The 25,689-nt window shown below is 39.9% G+C and overlaps 1 protein-coding gene across 29 annotated transcripts in view; it reads right to left on the bottom strand.

Annotated features, from left to right (window-relative positions):
• Positions 1-574: 574 nt before the first annotated feature.
• ttn.1 (titin, tandem duplicate 1) overlaps positions 575-25,689 on the bottom strand; it is a 132,785-nt gene continuing 107,670 nt past the window's right edge. For 26 of the 29 annotated variants that reach the window (XM_026271315.1, XM_026271317.1, XM_026271307.1 and 23 more), the window contains 35 exons: positions 25,298-25,600; positions 24,899-25,195; positions 24,521-24,808; positions 24,114-24,413; positions 23,707-24,009; positions 23,289-23,594; positions 21,419-23,185; positions 21,020-21,313; positions 20,624-20,908; positions 20,209-20,508; positions 18,028-20,094; positions 17,633-17,935; positions 17,237-17,542; positions 16,854-17,144; positions 16,434-16,730; positions 16,037-16,342; positions 15,640-15,942; positions 15,211-15,492; positions 14,500-15,093; positions 14,133-14,420; positions 13,753-14,052; positions 13,350-13,652; positions 12,939-13,241; positions 12,257-12,841; positions 11,861-12,163; positions 11,465-11,764; positions 10,719-11,288; positions 10,315-10,620; positions 9,628-10,221; positions 4,337-9,522; positions 4,086-4,242; positions 3,489-3,985; positions 3,231-3,384; positions 2,074-2,358; positions 1,661-1,959 (listed from right to left, as the gene is read on the bottom strand). In XM_026271315.1, the coding sequence (XP_026127100.1) occupies positions 1,661-1,959; positions 2,074-2,358; positions 3,231-3,384; positions 3,489-3,985; positions 4,086-4,242; positions 4,337-9,522; positions 9,628-10,221; positions 10,315-10,620; positions 10,719-11,288; positions 11,465-11,764; positions 11,861-12,163; positions 12,257-12,841; positions 12,939-13,241; positions 13,350-13,652; positions 13,753-14,052; positions 14,133-14,420; positions 14,500-15,093; positions 15,211-15,492; positions 15,640-15,942; positions 16,037-16,342; positions 16,434-16,730; positions 16,854-17,144; positions 17,237-17,542; positions 17,633-17,935; positions 18,028-20,094; positions 20,209-20,508; positions 20,624-20,908; positions 21,020-21,313; positions 21,419-23,185; positions 23,289-23,594; positions 23,707-24,009; positions 24,114-24,413; positions 24,521-24,808; positions 24,899-25,195; positions 25,298-25,600 (19,622 nt within the window). Of the gene's footprint in view, positions 1,960-2,073; positions 2,359-3,230; positions 3,385-3,488; positions 3,986-4,085; positions 4,243-4,336; positions 9,523-9,627; positions 10,222-10,314; positions 10,621-10,718; positions 11,289-11,464; positions 11,765-11,860; positions 12,164-12,256; positions 12,842-12,938; positions 13,242-13,349; positions 13,653-13,752; positions 14,053-14,132; positions 14,421-14,499; positions 15,094-15,210; positions 15,493-15,639; positions 15,943-16,036; positions 16,343-16,433; positions 16,731-16,853; positions 17,145-17,236; positions 17,543-17,632; positions 17,936-18,027; positions 20,095-20,208; positions 20,509-20,623; positions 20,909-21,019; positions 21,314-21,418; positions 23,186-23,288; positions 23,595-23,706; positions 24,010-24,113; positions 24,414-24,520; positions 24,809-24,898; positions 25,196-25,297; positions 25,601-25,689 lie in introns of all 29 variants that reach the window. The other 3 variants (XM_026271330.1, XM_026271300.1, XM_026271311.1) reach the window with 2 other exon arrangements.

Genomic DNA, 25,689 nt, shown 5'->3' with positions numbered 1-25,689 from the left:
TTCGCAGTAAATACTTCTACATCACTCGTCAACGTAGTCCATAGCAACAAGAGTATCCTGATTTTATATAGACTAGAGGTTATTTTATTTTAACTTTTAACCCTACTTTTGGGGAAGAAACCTTTGAAAAGAAAATTGTTCAGAAATAAAAACTATGTCTAGTTTTAAAATAGATTCAGATGGCTGTAGTCTAAACTGTACAAATGGTAAAGGGTAAAATAAGAGAACGATAAATTCTCTTTAGTTGTTTCTAGACATCAGGTGAACATATTTACCCTTTATAATGCATATTAAATAGTGTTAGAAACTTGGCAATGTTGCTGCACACCTTTTCAAAAAATTTTTTTAAATCAGAATGAATAATGTTACTGATTCAAGCAGGTTATCCTCATAAACAATATTGGCTGAAAAAAGATACAACTGATAAAACTGAAACTGTTTTCGATGAAAACAAAACTCGATTAAATCAACTATGAAGACATGAAGATAATATTCAAAGACTGAGTAACCAAAATGCATAGGCCTACATCAAATATAAAATAGCATTAATTTATGGAAAACACACGGACAAAGATTTTATGGTGCTGAAAACATGCTTTATTAAATCAGTACTTAATAAGACTCAAGGAGGCTGAATATATGGGTACAACTACATAAATTAGCTCTAATAAATCAAAGTGCAGGGTATTACATCCATGTATTCTTTTCTTTTCACAGCACATGAAGTCTCTGTGGTACATTACTTGATGGATACCCTGGCTGCTGACAAAGTGAGATTCTAATGCTAACACACACACACACACACACACACACAAAATATAACCTAGCCTAGAAATCCTCCAAGAGCTGGCACAGCTTCTGCAAAGAAGCACTTGATTTGATTTTACTACGAATGGCCAGGTGATGTTACTTTCATAAAATCAAAATTCAAACAGTCCGTTGCCAGAAACTGTGCACAAACATTATCATTAACTCATTGTGCAGGCCGCTCGCACATTGAGCTTGTCATTAAAATGGTGGTATGACTTAATCAGTCTGAACACAAGGCCTAGTCGCCCTGCTTACATGAGGGTAATGCAAACAGCACTCAAGGTCTTATGTTCAAGTCATTAATTCTTGTGTACTGCATTACTGCACGCACAAATGTACAGTGCATAACTTTGTCTCTCTGATTTTAGTTAACGTCAACAGGGAGCCTCTCTACCTGTTGAGGCAATCTTAAGACTTCAACTTATTGTTGAGGCACAGAGTTTTGTTTCGTTTCAGGTTCAACAGGGTATTCGTTCCATATGAAACTTTCTCCTGTTAAACGTTTAGTTCCATTTGTTTCATTTGTTAATATTGTCATAAATAACAATTCATACATTTTCCATAACCGGTAAATTCGGCTATATACATTATGTACATGTCACAAAATGGTGCTGAACTTCTGATCATAACTATCCAATATGGCACATTTTATAACAACTTTAGACTTTAGTCTAGTTTGGCATAAATTAATGTCAAGTTTGGTTTAAAAAAAAAAAAGTTCATATTTACAAGAACAGAAATCCAGGTCTTTGTCAAGAACAGGGTATTTTTTTCTCATTCTATAAATAAAAAGGATTTGAATGAGGGAAATGGGGTGAGGATTGTGTTGCTATTATCTATTTTTTTTTTTTTACATCGATCGAATCCTGACATTGACAGTAGTAGTATCAAATCCAAACTCGTTAAAAAGTTTTAAGGTGTATGCACCAGCATCAGTCTCTTTCACTCCACTTATAAAAAGAGTGGTGACATCTTGAGAAGTCTCAATCTGCAATCGTCCACTCTCCTCCTTGCTGGACAGTGTCTTCCCTGAATGTGACCATTCTACACAAGGGGTTGGGTCTCCGGTGAAAGCACAGGCTACAGCCAGGACCTTCCCTGACTCGATACTGATATCTTCAGGAGCAGCCTCAATCTTTGGTGGTATACCTGGGGAGGGGACAACAAATTAATCTGTTATTATGCTGATAATAGCTCTGCCAATATTGGGTGTGTTGAACTGTAAATGTTTTTTGGCGAAGATGCACAGACTTTCCACCTCACCTCTGCGGCCATGAGAAATGGCTTTGATGGATGACCCCTCAACATGCGAGTGACTGGACATTGCCATCATACTGCTGGAGCTCATAGCTTTCATTCTTTCAGAAGTCATGGAGGTCATGCTAGACGCTGACATGCTCTCAAATTTAACCTCAGCCATGCTGGAACTGCTGAAGGATGTCTCTTGCATTTTTGAAACCACATGCTTGGCAGAATAACTGCCCTGCATGCTCGTAGCATCAGCGGCTTTCTCCACAATTATCATTTTGGCAGGTTCCTCAACCAGAGCTATGAGAGTACAGCAAATACCATGTCATTGATGCGGTTTATTTAATAACAAGGTACAACAGGCAATTCAAATGGTGCAACTGGTCTCTTTTTCCAGTTTTAAACATTTGGGCATATTAAATGTATAGTATGCTGGAACAATTTTGACAGCATTGGTATTACAAAAATAAATAATGCTCCAGTTGCACCACTTTCAGATTGTACCTTTAAGGAAATTCATTTGGTAATGCTAATGAAAAAATACAGTCTTTTGATTATTTTGACTCCATTCTAAAACATTTTTGTTTTGAGGTATGTGATGCATGGCTAATGGGTGGAAAAATTATTTGGATATGTTTTTCCATATGCTTTTTGGTGGCTGGGGTGGCAGTGGCTCAGTGGTTCATGTAGGTTGTCTACAAGCCAGAAGGTTGGTGGTTCAATCCCCGGCTCCACCTGACCAAGTGTCGAGGTGTCCTTGAGCAAGACACCTAACCCCAGCTGCTCCCGACGAGCTGGATGGCACCTTGAATGGCTGACACTGCAGTCGGTGTGTGAATGGGTGAATGTGAGGCAACTTGTAAAGAGCTTTGGATGGCCATGTGGTCTGTTGAAAGCGCTATATAAATGCAGTCCATTTACCATTTAAATTCAGTAGGTCAAAGTACAGTCCATCAAAGTCAAAACATTCAAAAGAACATAGTCCCATTTGTAGAAGGAATTGTTAGATTTTGTTAGCTTGAGTGGTGAGCAGACATAATTAGTTATAATTAGACAAGTATGTCCATGAAGAACACATGTTTATTTTGATCATGCGTTTTAAGTAATGGACAGGATGCTCATACTAGGTTACTATAGAGTGTTAATTGTTTTCTTAGAAAGAGATCACTTACTGAGGACATTCAGTGATGCTGTTGCAGAGCACTGTCCAAATTTGTTTGTTGCTTTTACTGTGTATTTTCCGCTGTCTTCGATGGTAGCGTTGTGAATCTCAAGAGTGTACACATTCTTAGACCGGCTCAATTTCATGTTTGATGTAATAGTTATCTGCAAAGATGAAGGGAAATTCAAATAAAGTTGAGAGATCGCTATGAGGGAAAACATATAAACTGTTTTTTTTTTCTTTATCAGAAATATAATAAGCTACTCACTACTGAATTATCCTTCAGCCACTCAATTTCAGGAGAAGGTTCACCAATGATTTCACATGTAAATGTGACATTTTGTCCCTCGTTTACATTCTTTGAGTGTGGTTGCACTAGGAAACTTGGGGCATTTGAGCGCACTGCACTGACGGTCATGTCAAACTGGCACTTGACTACACCATGTTCAGTTTTGGCCTCACACGTCAGAATTCCCTGGTCATGATGACTGATGCTTTTAATTGTCAGGGTGTGATCATTTCCTGACACACCATATCTGTAGTTCTCTGAATTTGATAGCTGGGCTCCATTCAGGATCCATTTCACATCAGAGGCTTCAGGGATATTTGCTCGTAGCGTAAGAGTCTGACCTTGACTCACTGTCATTTGGGTTTTTGATGCTTTAATTTCTGTAAAGGACTGCACTTCCTCATAGGCAATCTCCTTTTTCACTATTTGCTCTGTCAACTCTGCTTTCTGTTCCATGCCCACTGTCGTTGTCCGCGCTGTAGCAGAAAGAGTATTTCATTTTAATTAAAAATTAAAATGCAAAATTTTACTTACTAAAATCATGTATTTTGAGTGCCAAATTGAGCACTACAATACCTTGAACGGTAACAGTGCAGTTTGTAGTAACAGATCCAGCACTGTTTTTGGCTGTACATGTGTATACTCCACTATCAGAGACATCAGCTTCATAGATTTCAAGATGTGCTGAACCATGTTCTTCAAAGATTTCAATTTTTCCACCTTGAGAGAGGTTCTGTGAGGAAAAAAAATGTCAAAATTCAAGTTAGTAAATCTATTCATTACAATATATAATTTTTACCCCATGAAATTTTTAAAAAATCTCATACTTTTCCATCCTTCATCCAAGAGATTGATGGCTTAGGCTCGCCGGACACTTTCACTGTAAGCTTGATAATAGTATCTGCAGAGGCTGAGATGTCTTTTAGTTCTGCTGAGAAGGTTGGCTTGGATGTTTTTTCTTTTGGAGTAGGTGATTTTACCATGGGTGGGGACTTAACTCTTTGTGGAGATTTAATTGGTTCAGGTGATTTAATTCTCTGTGGAGACCTAATTCCAAATGGCGACTTTATACGGGGAGACTCTGGAGATTTCACTCTTGGAGGAGAAGCAACAACCTTCTGTACAGGTGTTGGTTTACGGACAGTTAGACTGAACTGTGCCTCCTGTTTACCTTCAGAGTTCTCAACCACTACAGTGTAATTACCTCCATCTGAAGTTTCTACTTGGGTAATCTCAAAGGTTGATTTATGTTCAGTTGAGGTAATATGGTGACGATGAGATGACACAATTACTTGCGTCTCTCGCATCCATGTTACAGTGGGTGCAGGATCACCATCGACATCACATGTGAATTTAACAGATTCTCCCTCCGATACTGTGAGTGACTGTGGTTTAGTCAGAATTGTAGCAGGGAGAGTTGGCTTCTTTTCCTCAACAGCTTCTTCCACTACTGTCATCACTTCTGTAGCTTCAAGTTTAGTCTGAGAAATTTTCTCAACCACAACCTCCTTAACTGCAGTGACTTCCATAGTTTCACGTTTGATTTCAGAAGTTACCCTCTCCTGAACAACAGTCTCAGTTGTCTCTTTTATCTTGTCTGTTTTGATTTCAGATACTTCCATGTGTGTTTCTGATACAGATGCAGCTTTTGTAGATGAAACATGATAAACATCTGTTTTTGTCATCTCAGGGACAAAGGGAGTTGGTGGCTCCTCATCCTTGCGTTGTGAGGCATATGCAGTAAATCCTCCACCAGCAACATCGAGAGTGGCATAGTCAGAGGCCTCTCCCTTTACATTTGTGCATACAACACGGTAGGTGCCACTGTCCTCTTCCTGACAATCAATGATTTGAAGAGACAAAACGCCACTCATGTTAAACATACGGTATTTTCTGCTCTCTTCAATCTGCAGTCCATTGTGGTACCATTTAATCTGTGCTTCTGGCTTAGATTGGACATTTAGTGTAAACTTAGTGTTTTGACCAATTGGCACACGGTGAGAGCGCATTCTTACAGTTACTCTGGGTGCATGGTCGAGGGTAAAAGGCTGCTGGGTCACAATTTCAAACTTCCTCTCAGTTTTCAAGGCTTTCTTTCTTGACTCATACCTTGACATATAATCAATTTGTGTTGATAAATCTGTTGTAGTGTCTGCTTTCTCAGTAGAAACATGGCTGGGGGAACGTGGCCGTGTCTTTTCAGGTGAAGTTGTTCTAACCACTTCTTTTTCTGCCAGAGCTGCAGAAGGTTTCTTAGGACGTGTTACTGCAGCATAGCCAGGAGAGAATGATGTTGAGTCAGTTATGACTCCTCCCTCAGTTACTGCTGACACAGAAACTCTTGTTTTCTCCTTTCTTTTGACCTTTGTTTTCTCCTCAAACTCAATGTGCTGCAGTTTGCTCTTGTAGGAAGTTAATTTTGTGGTTGTTGTTACTGACCTAAGCAGTTCCTGATCCTCTTTTTCCTCATGTAACCTTTGTTTTTGCCTTGGAGGTCTGTATGTTGCCCTATCATGACGTTGACGTAAGTCAATATAGCTTGGACCAGCCTCATATTTAGATGGAATACGGTAAGAGTCATATGTTGGGATTTCCTCCCCTCCTTCCTCATCATATGCAGCTCTCTTAGGTGATGGGTGACGCAGTGCAGAGAGTTCAAAACGTACAGGGCTAAGACTTGGCGGAGAAGCAGAATAGCCTAACTGAAGTTCATCCTCAAGTTTAAGTCTTTCTTCTTCTGTTCTCTTCATTGACAAGTATTCTCTAACAGGCAGAAGCAGTTCTTCATCAGAAAGATCACCAAGAGAGCGTCTCCTGATTCTGTAGTAAGCCTCCATCTCTGGAGAAGGTGTGCGGTGTCTTGCTGGCCTTACAGTCTCAAGGTCATCCTGTGAAACAGGAATATGCCATTTTGGCTTGTATTGGTCGTTAATTCTTGGCAGGGGTACTTCATAGAACTGATCCCATCTTGACAGTCGGATGCGCTTAAGTCTTTTCTGGGGGAACTTTTCCATTGGCTCCGGGAACTCATATTGATCACGGAGTTTCTTGTACCACTTCATATCAGAGAAAGGCACAAAGTGTTTGATTTCCATATCCTCCTCATGAGCACTAGGAGCAACAACACGAGGTGGAGGAACAACATATGGCATTCTCAGCCTCTTTTCTTCTGCTCTCTTCTTTTTTTCCTCCTTTTCTTTGGCTTCCTCAGCTTCGCTCTTGACTTTCTTAGTAGTGATTGCTGGCTTGAACATAGTTGCAGCTTCTCTTAGTGCTTGCTGTGCGACTGGAGTAAGTGGGGTAACATCTGTACCTGCTAGTATCTGTGTTAGTCTTACTTTCTTGTCCATCTCTTGCTGTTCAAGATCATGTTTCTGCTTCTTTTCGTCCTTACTCTCCTCCTTCTTGATGTGTGTCACACGTTCAACCTTGAGTGTGGCTTGGCAACTTGCAGACCCAGCTGAGTTAGTTGCAATGACTCGGTATGTGCCCGAATCCTCTGGAAGAGTATCTCTTACATGTAAGACATAGTAATCTAAGCCTTCATGCACAACTTCAATTTGTGGACCAAATGCCAAAGACATGCCATCTTTCTCCCATTTCAATGAAGGATGCCCTGACACTCTCATTTCAAAACGTACACTCTGGCCTTCTCTGCATTCCAAGTTAGCAAGGACACGTTTGAACATAGGTCTCAAAGTGGTATCAGCAGGAGCAGGACGCGGGACCACTGTGAGACGAGCCTTGCAACTGTCATCACCAAATCTGTTTCGTGCCACAACAGTGTATTCTGCATCATCATCTGGGTCAAGATTGTGAATAACTAACTGATACAGGCCCTTATCACTAACAAAAGTGTATTTCTTGTCATCATCTCCCGGCATAATCTTTTGACCAGTTTTCAACCACATTACACGAGGTTCAGGATGCACTGTGATTGTGACACCAAAGCGCACGTCCTCTCCGATGTAAGCTGTGCGGTTACACAATGGTAAAGTAAATTCAGGAGGTCTTTGGAGAAGTCTTGCTGTGTCCACTCTACGTTTTACTTTCTTTACAACACGTGTAGTGTAAAACTCACGATAGGATCTTACCCCTTTGACAAAGAGCTCTGAATAGGCACTGTCCTCACCATACTCATTGACAACTTTGCATCTGTATGTTCCATCGTCAGTTCTTGTGATTCCCTTGATAGTTATGGTAGCAAGCCCATCTTCATAAGTAATTTCATATTTAGTTCCTTCTTCTAGTTGTCTTACTCCACAGTACCATGTTACTTCGGTGGTGCTATCATAGTTATCAATGTTGCAAATGAGCTTGATATCATCACCTTCATCAGCAACACTGTGTTTAATTTGTCCTGCCACTGGTCCATGTTCAAATGGTGCAATCTTCACTTTAGATACTGTTACTCCCCGCTGACTTCTGATAGCACCACCACTGGCAACACGAGCAGATGAGACAACAGTGTTCCATTCTTTCTTAACCATGGCTTGGTAATATCTCTTATGGCGAGTAATCTTGATGGACCTAGTGCTTAGCTGCTCCGAGTTCATTGTCAGCCAAGGATGTTTCAAAGCCTCAGCAGCAGTCATACGATGTTTGCGCTCTTTGGTTAGTAGGCGGTCCACAAAGTCTAATGCCTCAACACTTACATGCTTGAAGGCTTCATCATCAAAACTGTACTCAGCATTGGAAATGCTCTCAATCATTTGCTGATTAGTTTCAGCGGCAAATGGATTAAATCCACTAAGAAGAACATACACAAGGACACCGACAGACCACATATCTGTCACAGAGCTAACCATCTCATTTTGATGAATTTCTGGTGCTGCAAACTCAGCTGTCGTGTACTGAATCTTAATTTGGTCCCCAGGTGTAAGGTGTCTAGACTGTCCGAGCTCAATGATCTTGACATTAGTTCCCTTTCTTGTGGTGTACACTATATTTTCAGGCCTGATATCAAAGTGGCCATAACTCTTGCTGTGAAGGAATTCCAGAGCTTCACATACTTGTCTGATATAGTTAACAATTTCACGCTCATTGAGCTCAAAATTGGCTGTACCAAGGCGCTCAAATATGTCCACACCAGAGATGAACTCATAAATCATGACTAGTTCTTCAGGGCAGTCAAATGACTCATGCAGTAACAGGAAGTTCTTGTGGCGTGCCACATTCAGTGTTGCAATTTCTTTCTTCACTAGTGCCTGATCTGCACCTCTAACTTTGACAAATTTAGCCATGTAAGTTTTCTCAGAGCTGGTTTCAATGCACCGGTGAACAATACCAAACTGTCCACGGCCAAGCTCTTCAGCAATCATGTACTTGTTGTGAACATTCTTAGCCTCTGAATGAGGAGCTTTGCTTTTGGAAACTGGCCTGGTGTCATCAACTTCTTCATCATAGTTAAGAACTCTTGATTTGTCTTCCTTCGTCACAACAGGTCCACTTGACTCAGACGGTGCACTCTGACCAAATTTATTTTCAGCAATGACACGGAATTGGTAACTTGTCTTTCCAAACAGATTGACAACAGTATAGTGGCTGTCACGAGACTGGCCAACACGAATCCATCTTTCTGCTGTGGTGGCACACTTTTCTATGATATAGTTTGTGACCTTACTTCCTCCATCATTGGCAGGTGCTACCCAGTGAAGTGTTACAGAATCTCTAGAAACATCACTGGCTTTGATGCCACGTGGTGGATCAGGCACATCTGCAACATCAAGCTCAACTGTCTGCTGGTCTATTCCAAATCTGTTTTTGGCACACACAATATAGAAACCAGCATCATTCCTTTCTACTCCATTCTGGAATAGAAGAGATGTGAAGGATCGTGTGACAATGACTTGATAGTGTCCATCATTATCAAGAAGGTCTTGTCCCTTCTGCCAAGTGATGACTGGATCTGGTTTTCCACTGAATGGAATTTTGATGTTCACAATTTCACCACGAAGTGCAGGGATAGCCTCCTTTTCTTGCAGATTCTTAGGTAGATGAATCTTAGCAGGGACTGAAAAAAGACAGATTTTTAATGCATCACAAAACTGAATTTTTCTTACAGACAGAATTGCAGGTATAGCCAATCAAAGTATCTAAAAATATTAAAACAGCTTACTTTCTACATCTAGAGAAACAGTAGCAGAAATGGATCCACCCTGGTTTGTTGCTCTGATCTGATATACAGTTGAGTCTTCTGCATCACAATCAGCAATAACAAGCTGCTGGTAACCTCCCTTGAATTCTTGGATCTTGATTTTGGTGCCATCACCTTGAATTTCCTTACCACGTTTGAACCATTTTATTACAGGCTTGGGCTGTCCTGTTATCTTGCAGACAAATGTTGCATTGCTCTTGAATTTTACACTCATGTTTCTGAGATCTTCCTTGAAAGCAGGTGCACGTACTTCAACATCAGTCTTTGGAATAGCAGGGTCAGATACTTCACTGTACTCACTTTCACCACCAAGGTTTTCACATTTCACCCGGAATTCATACTGTACACCTTCTGTCAGGCCCTTGACAGAATAAACAGTCTGGTGGATTTCATCTGTTGTAACTGCAACCCATTCACCCTTCTTCTTATCTTGCTTTTCAAGACAATAGCTCTTTATTTTAGAGCCTCCATCACTGAGAGGTGGCTTCCAAGACACAACACAGGAGTTTTTGGTAAGTCCAGAAACAACTGGTTTTAATGGAGCTCCTGGCCTCTCTGTAAACATACATTTTAAAATACGATTTAATTTAAATATTACAAAAAAAGAATATCAACAACATTCTTTAATCATGTTTCTTAATTACGTACCTAGCTGACTCTTGATGAGGATAGCAGAAGGAGTTTCCAGTGATTCACTATTGCCATAACGATTTTGTGCTGAAACACGGAAGAAGTATCCCTCATTTTCAACAAGGTTAGGAATTCTGCATGAAGTGCCTGTGATAGATGAAGATACAAGTTCCCACTCTGCTCCTTCCTTGTCTTCACGCTTTTCCACAATATAATTTGTGATCATTGATCCTCCATCATCTTTGGGTGCTTTCCAGCTGATGATCACAGAATTCTTTAACAGTGCATCAAGTACAAGAGGACCTTCTGGCATAGCAGGTTTATCTGAAAACACAATGTAGTGACAGAATAAGTTGATTGGTCTTATTTCCACTAATATTTACCAGATTTTTTTACATGATTAAACTTTATTAAACATATACCTAAGATTTCAACGTGAGTTACAGTATCTGCAGCCCCAAAATGGTTGTTAATCCTGATTCTGTATTTTCCTCCATTTTCTCTGCGCTGTACGTTTTTGAGAATCAAATGAGTGTAATGCTCTGTATTTTCAATTATCACATTCTCAGAGGATTCCAAAGCTTTGGCTCCATAAAGCCACATTATCTTAGGCTGAGGTCGACCAATGTAAACAACATGTATGCGCACTGTGCTACCACATGTTGCAAAGATTTTGTCTTTCAGTGGCACTGGGAACTGTGGTGCTGCTTCAAGGACCAGAGTTCCACTGGTCTCACACTCGCCGGCCTCATTCACAGCCTTGCATGTGTACAGACCCTCATCTTCCTGTTGATCGGTTGAAATCGTCAGTGTATGATTACGGCCATCCGAGGTTGCTGCATATTTGTGACCTTCTTTGATTTCCTTTCCACCCTTGTACCATTTAATTTCTGGAACAGGTCTTCCAATAATCTGACATTTGAGAGTTGCAGTTTGTCCTAGTTTGGCAGAGACCTCATCCATTTCTTTCCTGAGAGCTGGTTTATTTCCAACTAGGAAATATAAAAATAAAGAAATAATTAAATAAAAAAGCAATGGACAGCTATAGAGAGATTTATTTTAGTCAAATACATTTCTCCTCTAAAAATGTATTTGGATAAATAATTAATACTGACAAATCCCAATACATAAAACAATACTTTAAAATGTTTTTTCAAACCATACTTACCACCCAATTTAGTTTTGATGCCAGTTGCTGTTCTGCGTGGTCTGCTAATTCCGGTTTCATTTTCAGCAAATACTCTGAATTCATATTCTGTTGCTTCTTGAAGACCACCTTGAGTGAACTGTTTGTCCTTTGTGCGCTCCTTATTGCATTTCTTCCAAGCACTCTCTCCAGATTTTCGGTATTCAATCCAGTAGCCAAGGACTGGTTTTCCACCATCACATGCTGGAGCCTCCCAGTTAATTGAAATGTAGTCTTTGGTAACAGTCATAGTGTCAATTTCTCCAGGCTGGCTTGGTTTATCTAAATAGAATGTATTTTTATTTTTTATTATTATTAAATAAAGACAATAATTTAAAATCAATTGATGAACAGAGAAAATTAAGAATCAGGACATACCAAATGGATCTTTGCATATTACTGAATCTGATGCAGGTCCTGGTTCACTCTCTCCAATATCATTCACAGCAATAACACGGAAATGATACTCAGAATCAGTAGTGAGCTGACTAAGAGTATACATTGTTGAGGTAATCTTTGCCTCATGACGAATCCATTTATCAGACGACACTTCTTTGTATTCAATGAAGTAACCAGTAATGCGAGATCCACCATCATCTTTGGGTTTAGTCCAAGCCAAAGCAGCAGAATTCTTAGTTACATCCATAATTTCTGGTGGAGTGCCTGAAGCCTCAGGGACACCTAAATATTAATAACAAAAAATTAAAGAAAATGCTTTTATGTTTAATAACAAACATACATTGCCTAGAAATTAGATAACTGACGAGCACTTACAAATTGGAGTCTTTGGTTCAACAGTTGTTTCTGATTTCAGGGAGCTGCTTATTCCAAACTGGTTCTCTGCTGTCACCTTGAAGTGGTATTCAACATTTTCTTGTAGTCCCTTAACCACAAGGGATGTGTCAACCACTCGCGAGTCAACAGTGTACCAAGCTGCTTTTGTTACTTCACGTCTCTCCACAATATAGCCAACAATTTCAGAACCACCATCGTCTGTTGGTGGTTTCCAGCTAACTTTTACAGAATGTGCTTGTATATCATCAAATCTAAGAGGGCCTTCAGGTACAGATGGACGGCCAATAACCTTGACCTTTATAGGAAGCATTTTTTTGCCACACTTGTTTTCCAGATGGAGATTGTAAACTCCAGAATCAGACTTTTCAGCTTGTTTGATTACAAGCTCTGATACGTCTTCATTGGAGACAATCATTGCACGGTTGGTCACCTCTGATCCATCCTTGGTCCATTTGCAGGTAGGATTAGGTTTGCCTTTGATGGGCACTGAAAGTCTGATTACTCCTCCGGATCTGACTACAAGGACATCTTTGTATTTTGCCTCAAGATCATAACTTGGAGGATCTGAAATAACACATTTCAAATAATTAAATCATTCCAGACATATAGCATTTCACACATATAACTACAGGAAGTTAATGACAGTGTCATAAGATCTTACCAAGCATTTCTGTTATAGTCACAACTCCTGGTACTTCAGCTGGTTCACCTGGTCCACCAGCATTGCAAGCCATAACACGGAATTTGAATTCTTCTCCTTGTGGCATTTGTGTCAAGGTATATTCACAGATGAGTGAAGGTGTAGCATTACACTTCATCCAGGTTACTGAACCAACCTTTTGCATTTCAATTAGATAACCTGTAACCTTAGCACCACCCTCCTCATCTGGAGGACTCCAGGCCAAAGACACAGAAGACTTTGTGGTATCTGTGACCCGTGGGTTTTGAGGTGACCCAGGTGGATCTGTAGGGTTTATGTAATTGTTTAATAAGTGATGATAACTGAATTTACCTCAATCAAAATTTTGTGTCAGTTAATATATAAATGTATTAATAGTAAGATTCTGCTCACCAACAGGATCAGTTGCTACTGCCGGTTTAGAAAGAAGGCTAGGTTTGCCAACACCACGAGGATTGATGGCTGTCACTCTGTGTTCATATTCCAGGCCTTCAATTAATCCAGTGGATCTGTATCTTGTCATTGTCACTGGATTTTTATTAGCACGGATCCACCTATCTGATCTGACCTCCTTGCGTTCAATAATATAGCCAGACACCTCTAAGCCTCCATCCTCATCTGGTGGCTCCCATGCAACAGTCATGCCATCACGTGATACATCAAATACAATGGGTCTTCCAGGCGGCCCGGGAATTGCTATAACAAAAATTCAAATGTGTGATGAAGTAGGTCTAGAATATATACATATATCCTAAATCATAAATACATATATATATATTTAAACATGTTTTCTTACATTTGGAGCTCTTGCACATTACGATTTCTGACTGTAAGTAATCCCCAGTGCCATAGCGATTGGTTGCTGCAACACGGAACACATATTCATCGCCCTCTGTCAGTCTGACAAATTTGAATGTTGGTCTGGTAGCTGATTCTGACACAGGTAACCATCCTGGCCGATGAGCATCTCGTTGTTCAACCACATAGTTGCTAATTGGTGCACCACCATCTCTCGTAGGTGGATCCCAGCTTATTGTGACGGATGTTGCATCAATTTCATCAAATCGGATAGGCCCTTGAGGCTCATCAGGTTTGGCTACAGAGAGAGATGTTTATAATTAATATTATAACAACCATTTTACAATATCTGTTTTCATGCAGGGGGTCTGTACTTACAAAGAATGATGACTTTGATGTTTTCAGTAGTTACTCCTGTTATGTTTTTCAACTCAAGTGTATACACTCCACTGTCATCAATTGTAGTGTCAAAAATGGTTAATTTAGAGAATTTTCCAGTTGACTTTATCTTCACACGCTCCACAATCTTTATCCTATTGTCATTGAAGAACCAAGAACAAGCTGGTGGTGGTCGACCTATAATTGGTAAGTCAAGCTCGAGGGGTTTGCCTGCCAAAACACTTATCATCTTCTGTGGAATAGCTGATAGATCAACCTTTGGCAAGACTGAAAGAGGAAAAAAACAGTGAAACATGAAAAACAATTGACAGCATCTTGTAATTTTTGTTATTATGAATATACATACCTCTTTGATCTTGAACTGTCACAGCTGTTACGATTTCTTTTGGCTCACCAGCTCCTTTGCTGTTGACAGCACGTACCCTGAAGAAGTACTGCTCGTTCTCATTAAGTGACATGATAGTGTACTCAAAGTCTGTAAGTTTTAAAGTTGCCACCTTCATCCACTTGTCAGTACCAGCTTTACAAGCCTCAACAATGTAGCCAGTAATTCTGCTGCCTCCATCATGTAAAGGTTTCTCCCAGGCAAGTGATACACTGGATTTGGTTACATCTACAACTTCAAGCTTGACTGGTGGCAGTGGAACTTCACAGACCAATACAACATCACCTGTCTCACAAGGTTCACCAACACCATAGATATTTTCTGGTAAAACTCTGAAATAATACAGCATTCCTTCTGTCAGACCAGATATTTTGTATGATGTCTTGCTGCATTTGGATGTGACAGTTTTGTATGCTCTCATTGATGCCTCTCGTCTTTCAATTATGTAATTATTGACAGGTGCTCCACCATCGACCTCAGGAGCATCCCAAGTAATGTGAGCAGAATCTTTTGTAAGCTCTTTCAACTTAATTGGACCAGTTGGACCAGGTGTATCTGAAAAATAATTCATAAACATGCTGGTAAGACATAATTTCATGGTGCATTGTTATATACACTAATTCAATGATTTCAGTGATTTAATATGGGGGAAAAATATATAAAGATATATACCATAGATTTTCACAAGAATGCTTGCATCCTTCTTCCCAGCTGAATTAGAGGCTTCAATTGTATATCTTCCAGCATCATAGCGGTGCACCTTGTCAATAATGAGAGTTGTAGCAGTATTTGTCACTTCAATAAAGCCACGATTTTGGAGGTCCACACCAGGTTTGCTCCAGGTTATAGTTGGGATTGGTCTACCAGTAACAGTAACATGGAGCCGCAGAGAACTTCCTGCTCTCAGACAAATGGTCTTTGTCAGTTCATCAGGCAGCTCAAGGTCAGGAATTTCTAAAATAAAAATAAACAAAACAATAGAGTTTAATAGAAAATATACTTACAAAGATATTGCTGCAATAGGAAATTGCTTCTTTCTTGCATTTGTGTATATATCAAACTTTGACAGAATATAACAATTTGGAATTTGTGTGAACATACCAATTCTTTCCACAGGCTCGGTCTCTGCACAAGGTTCACTGAAGTCACCCATTCCATTTACATTGACAGCTGCAACTCTGAAAAAGTATTTTTTGCCAGCAGGAAGACCTGTAACTGTGTGTTCGGTCACCCTAAGATTCTTTTCATGCACTTTTGTCCATTCCTCTGCACCAGCTTCTTGCATCTCAAGAACGTAACCAATAACATCAGCACCTCCATCTTCAACTGGTCGTGTCCAGGCAAGGCTAATACTATCTTTGTGTGTGTCTGTAACTCGTGGGATTGAAGGTGGATCTGGAGTGCCTAAAATGGGGATTTAACATAATAAGGTAAACAGTTGTTACTATAGTAATATACACATTTAAATGTTAATAATGGGATTGTTTCAGAAACTTACCTGTTGGTTCTCTACATACTGCATACATTGACACTTCACTAGGTTCACTATCACCAGCTGCATTCATGGCTGTAATACGGAACTGATAAATGTTGCCTTCATGGAGACCAGTGACTTTGAAGGATGTGTCCTTGAGAATAGAATCTCTGTTAACCTTGATCCATCTAACACTCTTTCTTTCACGGAACTCAATCAGGTAGTTTGTGACTTCACTGCCACCATCGCTCTCAGGCTTCAGCCACTCTATCGTTGCAAAGTCTTTTCCAACTGCAAGGATTTCTGGTGTTCCAGGAGGTGATGGGACAGCTGTAATTGGAAATGAAGGTGGAATATTGTAACACACAGCACTACAAAAAAAACCTCTGATAATGTTTTTAACCTTAATCATCACACTTACTGAATGAGTTTCTGGCAAAGATGGGGGTAGACTGTACTGCCACACCAGATCCATACTTGTTCACACCTCTCACACGGAAGATATATTCATTGTTCTTGAAAAGTCTTTTAATTTCACATGTTAGGGCTTTGCATTCAGCCTCCGTGATAACCCAGTTAAGTCTATTGGTATCTCTTCTTTCAACAATGTAATGTGTTATAGGGTCACCACCATCCTCCAGTGGCTCTTTCCAAGACACTGTGCATTTTTCCTCAGATATATTGCTGACTGTAATCTCCTGACAGGGACCAGGTGTATCTTGGAAAAGAAGAAAGATTATAGTATGAACGAACTGAACATATTTTGGATAGAAGATACAATTTGTTTGGGACTTGAAGGTACCATTCATCTATGTCATTGCTTTATGTTTAACACACTTACCAAGCACTTTAACGTTGACCTCAGCAGTTTTTGTTCCACTTGCATTTTTAACTGTCAAAACATACTTCCCAGTGTCATCTCTGTCACAGAACTTTATGATTGCCAGAGCACGGGTACTTGAATACTGGAGAGCATATTTTTCACAGAGCTCTAGATCTTTTGTGCCCTTGGACCAGCTGACTTTAGGCTCAGGTTTACCACCAACAGAGGCATCCAGCACCAGATCAGATCCAGCTCTAATTACAACTGTGTCCACAAGGAGTTTGCTGTCTAGCTCTGCTTTAGGAGGAACTGCAAAATAATTTAAGTGTCATGAGTATTTATGTTCTCATTGATACATTTTTTTTGTCTCGTTTAGTGAAAGAACCATGTATGATACATACTGTATTCTGCTTTGCATGTCACTGGTCCTGTTGAAACTGATGGCAGGCTCAACACTCCATTCGCATTTTTGGCAATTACACGGAATTCATATTCCTCTCCTTCTCCCAATGCAGTGATAGTGAAATTTGTGTCGGTAACATTAGTGTAGTTACACTTAAGCCAGCGTCCTTCTCCAGTGACAGAATAAGGCTTGCGCTCAACAATGTAGCCTGTGATCGGGCTTCCACCATCATTTAGGGGCACAGACCATTTGATTGAGACTGTTGATCTTGATACATTTGTAACTTCTGTTTTTCCTGGAGGATCTACACATTTGTATCATCAAAAAATACATTAAGTACTGTTTTTGTCAATCTAGGCTGGAATAAGTTACTTTTTGATTGTGATGTACTTACCCACTGGATTTTGTGCCACAGCTCTTTTTGATGCTTCGCTTGCTTTGCTGAGGCCAGCGCTATTCATTGCATACACTCTGAACTGGTATTCAAGACCCTCAACAAGGCCTTCCACCTTGTAATAGCATTCAAAGCAGGGAATCTTGTTTTCTCTCACCCAGAGAATTGTGTTACGCTCCTTCTTTTCGATCCAGTATCCAGAGACTTTGCTGCCACCATCATGGTACGGCTCCTCCCAACGAATGCTCATGCTGTTGGCAGTTACAGCGAACACTTCTGGCCTTGTTGGAGGCCCTGGAGGAACTATAAAAAGGAAAACATGTTATTAAATATTTAATATTTGATCATTTATACAGTATCTCAAAAATGTTAATTCCTTATTAGCTATTACATACCAAATGGATGTTCTGCAACAATTGTCTCAGATTCTGTTGGTTTGCTCACACCAAAACGGTTTTCAGCACAGACACGGAAAGTATACTGCATGTATTTAGTTAGATGTGAAACATGGAAAGAAGTATGTTTTACACTTGAGTTAATAAGCTGCCAAGCAGTTGAACCAGATTCACGCTTCTCAATAATGTAGTTTGTGATGTCTGTGCCACCGTCATCCTCAGGTGGATTCCATGATATTACGCATGACTCTGATGTAATTGAGGAAATCTCAATAGGGCCCTCTGGAGGGCTTGGTCGGCCAATAACATTGACAGTGAGAGTGAAAGTCTTTGACCCAGTGATATTCTCAAGGGTGAGGAAATATCTTCCTCCATCACCTCTCATGCAGTCTTTAACTGTAAGAGTGGTCCTGTTTTTGTTAGTCTTGATTGAAACCCTGTCAGTTTCTTTTAGTCTCATTTCCTCAAGTTTCCAGGAGACCTTTGGAGCTGGTCTTCCACTAATTGGAACATCAATCTCAAAAGATTCACCAATCCTGCTAGTAATGAGTTGGTTGGTGATACCACTGAGATCGGCAGTAGGTTCAATTCGTGGCTCTTTAATGATGACTGAAGAGAAAGCTTCTCTTGGCACACTGAAGCCAGAATCATTCTTTGCTTTGACACGGAATTCATACTCATTGTTCTCTGTAAGTCCTTCAATTACAAGGCTTAGATTTTTTGTTGTACCACAAACAACCCATTTATCTGTATCTTTTGCCTTGGATTCCACACAATAGCCTGTGATACGGCTTCCTCCATCATGCTCTGGCTTGAGCCAGGCCAGGGTTGCTGATGTGTCAGTTGTATCAATGATATCAACTCTCTTTGGTGGAGCAGGTTCAGCTGTGGCAATAACTGGATCAGGCATTTCATATGCTTCACCAAGACCATACTGATTCTCAGCCATAACTCTGAAGAAATAAGGTACACCTTCCAGGAGATCAGAAACTCTTAAGCTTGTTTGAGTGGTCTTGGGTGCTGCCTCTGTCCATGTACGACGGCTTGCCTCACGCTTTTCAACAGTGTAATGATGAACACGTGCACCACCGTCATTTGTAGGAGGTTCCCAAGCAATTGTGAGAGCTCCTCTTGTGACTTCCTTGATGGAGAGAGCCCCTGGTATACCAGGTGTGTCCAACACTTTGACTGTAACATTGATAGATGTATTGCCGCTACTGTTCTCAAGAGTGAGAGTATATTTTCCAGTATCATTTCTAGTGCAGTTTTCCAGTGTCAAGGCTGTGTATGTCTCAGTGGTAGTGATGTCTGTCATAACACCAAGTTCTCCATCTACTTTTGTCCAGGAAGCTGTAGGTGTTGGCTTTCCCTTAAAGCCAATACGGATACATAAACTTCCACCACTTTTCAAAATATGTGTCTGTTTGAAGGATGCATCTATGTCAATTTCTGGTGCCAAGAGCCTGTCTACTGCCTGTGCATACTCAGGTATTTCTTTGGCTTCTCCCTTTCCAACAGAATTGACTGCACAAATACGGAACTTGTACTCTGCACCAGTTTCCAAGCCAGTTACATTGTATCTTGTGACAGAACAAAGATCCTCATTGACTCTGTGCCATTGCACTTCAGATCCCTTGCACATCTCAATAATGTAGCCATGGATTTCCATTCCACCATCATAGGCAGGTCTGGTCCATTCCAAACTGACAGATGTATTGGTAGTGTCAGTCACATTGACAATAGATGGGGCATCAGGTACTTCTGTTGGCTCTGCACATTTAATTGGCATTGAAATGTTGCTTGGTGCTCCAATTCCAGCATCATTTACAGCATAAACACGGAATTCATACTCCACATTCTCTGTAAGATGAGTCACTCTGTGTGCAGCCTCAACAATGGGTTTCCTTGTTAGGACTTTCAGCCAGCGACCAGTCTTCTTTTCACGTCTTTCCACAATGTAATATTTTATTGGGTTTCCACCATCATGTGTTGGCGGAGCCCAGTTGATTGTGATACTCTCTCCGTCAACATCTGTTGCATCTGGAGTTCCAGGAGAATCTGGAACAGCTGCAGGGATGGAAAAAAAAGAATTAATTTAGACACTTTTTTTAAAAGATTTTTTACAGTGTTTTACAGAAACTTTGAGAAAAATATATTTCAATAAGTTTTTTATTATCTTACTGTATTGCATTTGTGCTATCACAGGAACTGAATCCAGTGGTCTGCTAATACCAAACCTATTGACTGCAGAAACACGGAACTGATACTCATTTGTCTTGATCAGTTTGGTTGCAGTGTATGTGCTTGTCAAGCACTCATCCGTAACAAGTGTCCATGAAATTTTTGAGGTTTCACGTTTCTCAACAATGTAATGAGTGACCTCAGAACAACCATCATTCACAGGCGGATTCCATGAAAGTGTTACTTTGCCCTCAGAGATATCCGAGAATGTGATTGGTCCAACAGGTTCACCAGGTGTATCTAAAAGATGGAAATTATAGAAGCATAGGTTAAAGAAGTGGTTCTTAAGAAAATGTAGTGTTATAAATTGTGGAATGCATAAATAAGAGGGATAAGGTACAAAAATTATTAATACCAAAGACTTCAACTCTCACTGATTCCTTTTTAGATCCTGAGGGATTTATGGCTTCCACAGTATAAAGACCACGATGACTACGGTCAGCATCTCTGATAAAGAGGGTACTTGATCCAGAAATTGTGGTGATATCAACCATTTTCTTGGTTAATTCAATATTATCTCTGTACCAGGTCACTTTTGGTGTTGGTCTTCCTTTGATTGTTACTTTTAGCCTGATGTTTTCTCCAGCTTTAATAGAGACTCCCTCAAAGTATTCCTGTCCAAACTCAATGTTTGGAGAAACTAAAAGAGGTAAGATTATGAATTTAAGACATACAGACCAGCATAAAAATTCCATATAAAAATGTTGACCACTTAACGATGAAAAACACATTATAAACTGTGTATACTTACAGCTCTCATCTCTGATTAAGACATATCCAGAAGACTGAGAAGGTGGGCTCACTGTGCCAATAGCATTTCTTGCTATGACTCTAAATTCATAGCGTTCACCCAAAGCAAGGCCAGTCACTGCAAATTCTGTGTCGGTCACATTTGAAAAATTGGTCTTTAACCACCGCCCTTTGCCCTGTCGTTTTTCAACATTATAGGCAACAATTTTGCTTCCACCATCACGCTTGGGTGCTTCCCATTTCAGTTTAACTGATTCACTTGTTACATCAACATAGTCAGGGGTACCAGGAGGATCTGAAATTAAAATACATGTTATTTACTATTTAGACACTGTCAACTGTAATACATTTAAAATGTGAAATATCTGTGTGAAAAAATAAGCCTAAAAGTTGAACTTGCCAACTGGAGAAACAGCCATAACAGGTTTGCTTTCATCACTCATGCGACTGTATCCAGCATCATTCTGGGCGTAGACTCTGAACTGATATTCCAAGCCTTCAATAAGACCAGGAATCCTGTACTCCATTTCTTTGACCAAGACAATGTTAACCTTTTGCCACATTATGCTGTTCTTCTCCTTCTTTTCAACATGGAAACCAAGGATTGGACAACCTCCATCAAAAATAGGTGCATCCCACTGAATAGTCATGCCATCATTTGTAACATTGTAAACCACTGGCATTCCTGGTGGGCCAGGTGGTCTGAACTCATGCTTGGCAATGACATTTTGTGAAACTAAAGGTTCACTTGCACCATATCTATTCTCTGCACAGACTCTGAACTGATATTGAATTCCCTTGATCAGATTGAGTACCTTAAATGATGTTCCAATCACACTTGAACAAGCCATTTTCCAGTCAGTCTGAGAAGTGTCACGTTTCTCAACAGTGTAACAAGTGATTTCTCCACCCCCATTATCATTTGGCTCATCCCAAGATATGGCTATACTTTCTGCTCTGACCTCATCCAAGCGGATGGGCCCAATAGGTTTAGAGGGTGGTCCAAGGGTAATAACCTGTATATGAAAAGATTTTCGGAAGAAGTTGTTGTCAAGACTAAGTGTGTATTTGCCTCCATTGTCTTTCTCCACATTTTTTATCATAAGAGTGGCTTTGTTTTCAGACTTCTTGAAGCGTATTTTTTCACTCTCTTTCAGTGGTAAATTGTCCTTTAACCAAAGAATGCTTGGTCTTGGTTTACCCTTGTATGGCAATTCAATGTGGACATTATGTCCCAAACGTACACTGATTTGTCCATCAGGATACTCTTCAAGGTTTGCTTCTGGTGGGATAATGTAGTCCTTTACTTTAATTGGTCCGATTTCAACGAAGTCACTAGTGCCCTTTTCATTCTTGGAACAAACTTTGAAAAACATTTCAGTGAGTTCCTTAAGCTTTGTAACTTCATGTTCACAATGCTTGTTTGTTCCAGCAGGGGCCCATTCTTCTTGACCTTGGATTTTCTTTTCAATTATATAGTCTGTAATAATGCTACCACCATCATAATCTGGTTTGTTCCATTGTAGTATTACTGAAGTCTTTGTGGAGTCTTTCATAGAAAGGTCTTTGACCGGTCCTGGTGTCTCTGTGGCTTTAACTGGCTCTGCTGTTTCACATGGATCTCCAACTCCATTCTCATTTTCTGCTAATACACGGAAGAAGAATGATGCTTTCTCAGATAGTTCTTCAATTACACACGTGGTTTCCTTGCACTTATTTGTTACACATGCATAGGTACGCTTAGAAGAGTCTCTTTTCTCAACAACATAATTGGTAATTTCAGCGCCACCATCCAGTAGAGGAGGCTCCCAGCAAAGTGTAACTTTCCCACGAGTGACGTCTTTCAAAATCAAATTCCTACAAGCAGCTGGAGTGTCCTGTACTTTAACAGACACAGTTAAGGACTTTGGTTCTCCTACACCATTTGATATATTGATGGTGTATTTACCAGTGTCGTTTCGAGTTACTTGTGTAATTATGAGACACGATGAAGTGTCTGTGTTGTGAATGTCATATTTAGGATCATTGTCAATGTTTTGGTCTTCCTTCTTCCAAGAGACACTTGGAGCAGGTCTGCCTTTCAGGGGCACCATGATTTCAACATCTTTACCAGCTTTCATAATGTAATGAGTTCTCATTGCAACATCCGTATCAACCTGGGCTTCCTCTGCAAAATAATAATTGTAATTATTTATGCTGTTATTTGCACGCTGGAAATATTGCTATAAAATGTACAAAGATATAACAAGCATTTCAACATTAGTACATACCAAGAATGTCCTTGGCTTGTACTGGCTCTTCCATTTCAATTGGGTCTCCACGTCCAGCACAATTAACAGCAGATACACGGAAGTAGTAGTCAATGTCTGGTTTAAGGTCCGAGGCAACATACTCTGTGGTTCTCACTTCTCCCTTATGGCTAATCACTGTCCACTCCCCTTCCTCGCCAACTCTTTTTTCTACAACATAGCTGGTTATTTCACTGCCTCCATCATATTCTGGCTTGGACCATCCAAGTGTTATTGATGTTTTAGTTGAGTCCACTACCTTGAGCTTAGTTGGTTCACATGGTGGGTCTTAGGAGAATTTACAAAACTTGGTTATAACTTTATCAAGGCAGTTAGAATATTAATTAAATATGAATTTAGTAAAATTAATATTTTTGTAAAATGAAACCGTAATACATACCAACTGGATCAGCAGCTTTGTAGAAGTCAGAAACATCAGAGTAGGGACCTTCCCCAGCTTTATTGATTGCACATACACGATACTGATATTCATTTCCTTCTGTGAGATGATGGACCTTTGCTTTGGTGTCATTAATGGGGTCCTTGTACACTTTTACCCAGCGCAGGCTCTTCTTGTCACGTCTCTCCAGATAGTATCCTGTAACCATGCTACCACCATCCATACTAGGTTTATCCCAAACAATTTGCATTGATGTTCTGGTGATATCTGTTGCTTCAGGTGTAGAAGTTTGTCCAGGAGTAACTAAAAACAATAATAATTGACTTAATGAATAGTATATTTGTAATTATCTGGTTTACCAAAACTATATATTATATAAATTAGATTTACAGTTATTGTCTCCTTACCAAATGCATTTTTGGCAATTACAGGCTCAGACTCCAGAGGATCTCCAGCTCCAAATTTGTTAACACCTCTGACACGGAATATGTATTCATTTCCTCTGGCCAACTTTTGGACAGTAACAGTACGTGCTTCCATTGCTTCAGAAACTGGGGACCACACTACTCTACTTGTCTCTCGTTTTTCTACAATGTAATGAGTTACTTTTGCACCTCCTTCATCAATCACTGGTTCCCATTCAATTGTTATCCTGTCAGCAGAGACTGATTTGAATTCAATGTGTCCAGCTGGAGGTCCGGGTTTGTCTATTTACAGAATTAAAAGGTTTATAAATTTACAACGAGGACATAAAGAGGTGAAAAAGACATTGAAATTACATTTATATATATTTTTGGGACAAATGATTACATACCTAAAATCTGTATTCTGATATTAGCAGATGCTGTGCCAAACACATTCTTGATTTTGAGCTCATAGGTTCCAGTATTATGACGACTAGCATCCTTAATGAGGATGGCAGATGAGTCAGTTGTGTTCTCAATTGACAGCTGTGCACTTGACACTAGCTCCTTGTCATCTTTAAGCCATTCAATAGTTGGCAAGGGTTTAGCAAATATTCCCACTTTGATTTTGAATGATGTACCAGCTTTGTATTGCACAACATCCAAATACTCTGGGGGCAGGTCAATTACTGGAGCACCTAAGAATGACAGGAAACAGAAATGTATAATAAAGTGTGAAAAGTGATGATAACATGAGATAACTATCAAAGTAGCATCAATAAACTTACCAGAAATGTCGACACAAGTTACTGGTCCTGCAATTAGAGATGGATTGCTGATCGAGCCAACTGTATTTTTGGCAAAAATCCTGAATTCATATGCCTGATCCTGAGTCAAGCCTGATACAGTGAAGTTAGTATCAATGACATTGGTAAAGTTTGCCTTTGTCCATCTGCCATTTGGAGCATCTCTTCGCTCAACCATGTAGCCAGTGATTTTGCTTCCACCATCAAATGGCGGCTTCTGCCATACAAGGCTAATTGAATTTTTTGTAACCTCAGAAATTCTCACATTTGCCGGTGGTTCTAAAACAAAACAATGATTTGTTTTATGGCAATGAATTTCAGAGAAACTTGACAACGTATCAACTTAGTTTATATATTATTATTTGTATTATTAAAACTTACCACAGGCATCAATTGCTAGCACTTCTTCTGATGTCTTGCTGAACTTTCCAATACCAGCTGCATTTTCTGCAGCTACCTTGAATTCGTAAATCATTCCAGGACATATGTTTGTCACTCTAATTTGATTTGCAGGGATTGCTGTTTTGTTTACTGTTTGCCAAAGAATGCTACTTCTTTCTTTCATTTGGACATGGTATCCAACCACTGGGCTTCCTCCATCTACTACTGGCTCATTCCAGCAAACAGTGAGGCTCTCCCTTGACACATAACCCAGCCATGGTGTTGATGGTGGTCCAGGGATAGCTAAAAATACAACAAACCAGCGGGGGTTTAACAGAAATTCAGACTTAAATAGAAACAACTGCACATTATGTACATCATCTATGTACTCA

This window comes from Carassius auratus, chromosome 9, assembly GCF_003368295.1.
Source record: "Carassius auratus strain Wakin chromosome 9, ASM336829v1, whole genome shotgun sequence".
NCBI classification, from domain to species: Eukaryota; Metazoa; Chordata; class Actinopteri; order Cypriniformes; family Cyprinidae; genus Carassius; species Carassius auratus.
The sequence above is the reverse complement of the archived record's forward strand: the minus strand, read 5'-3'. Positions and strand labels throughout refer to the sequence as shown.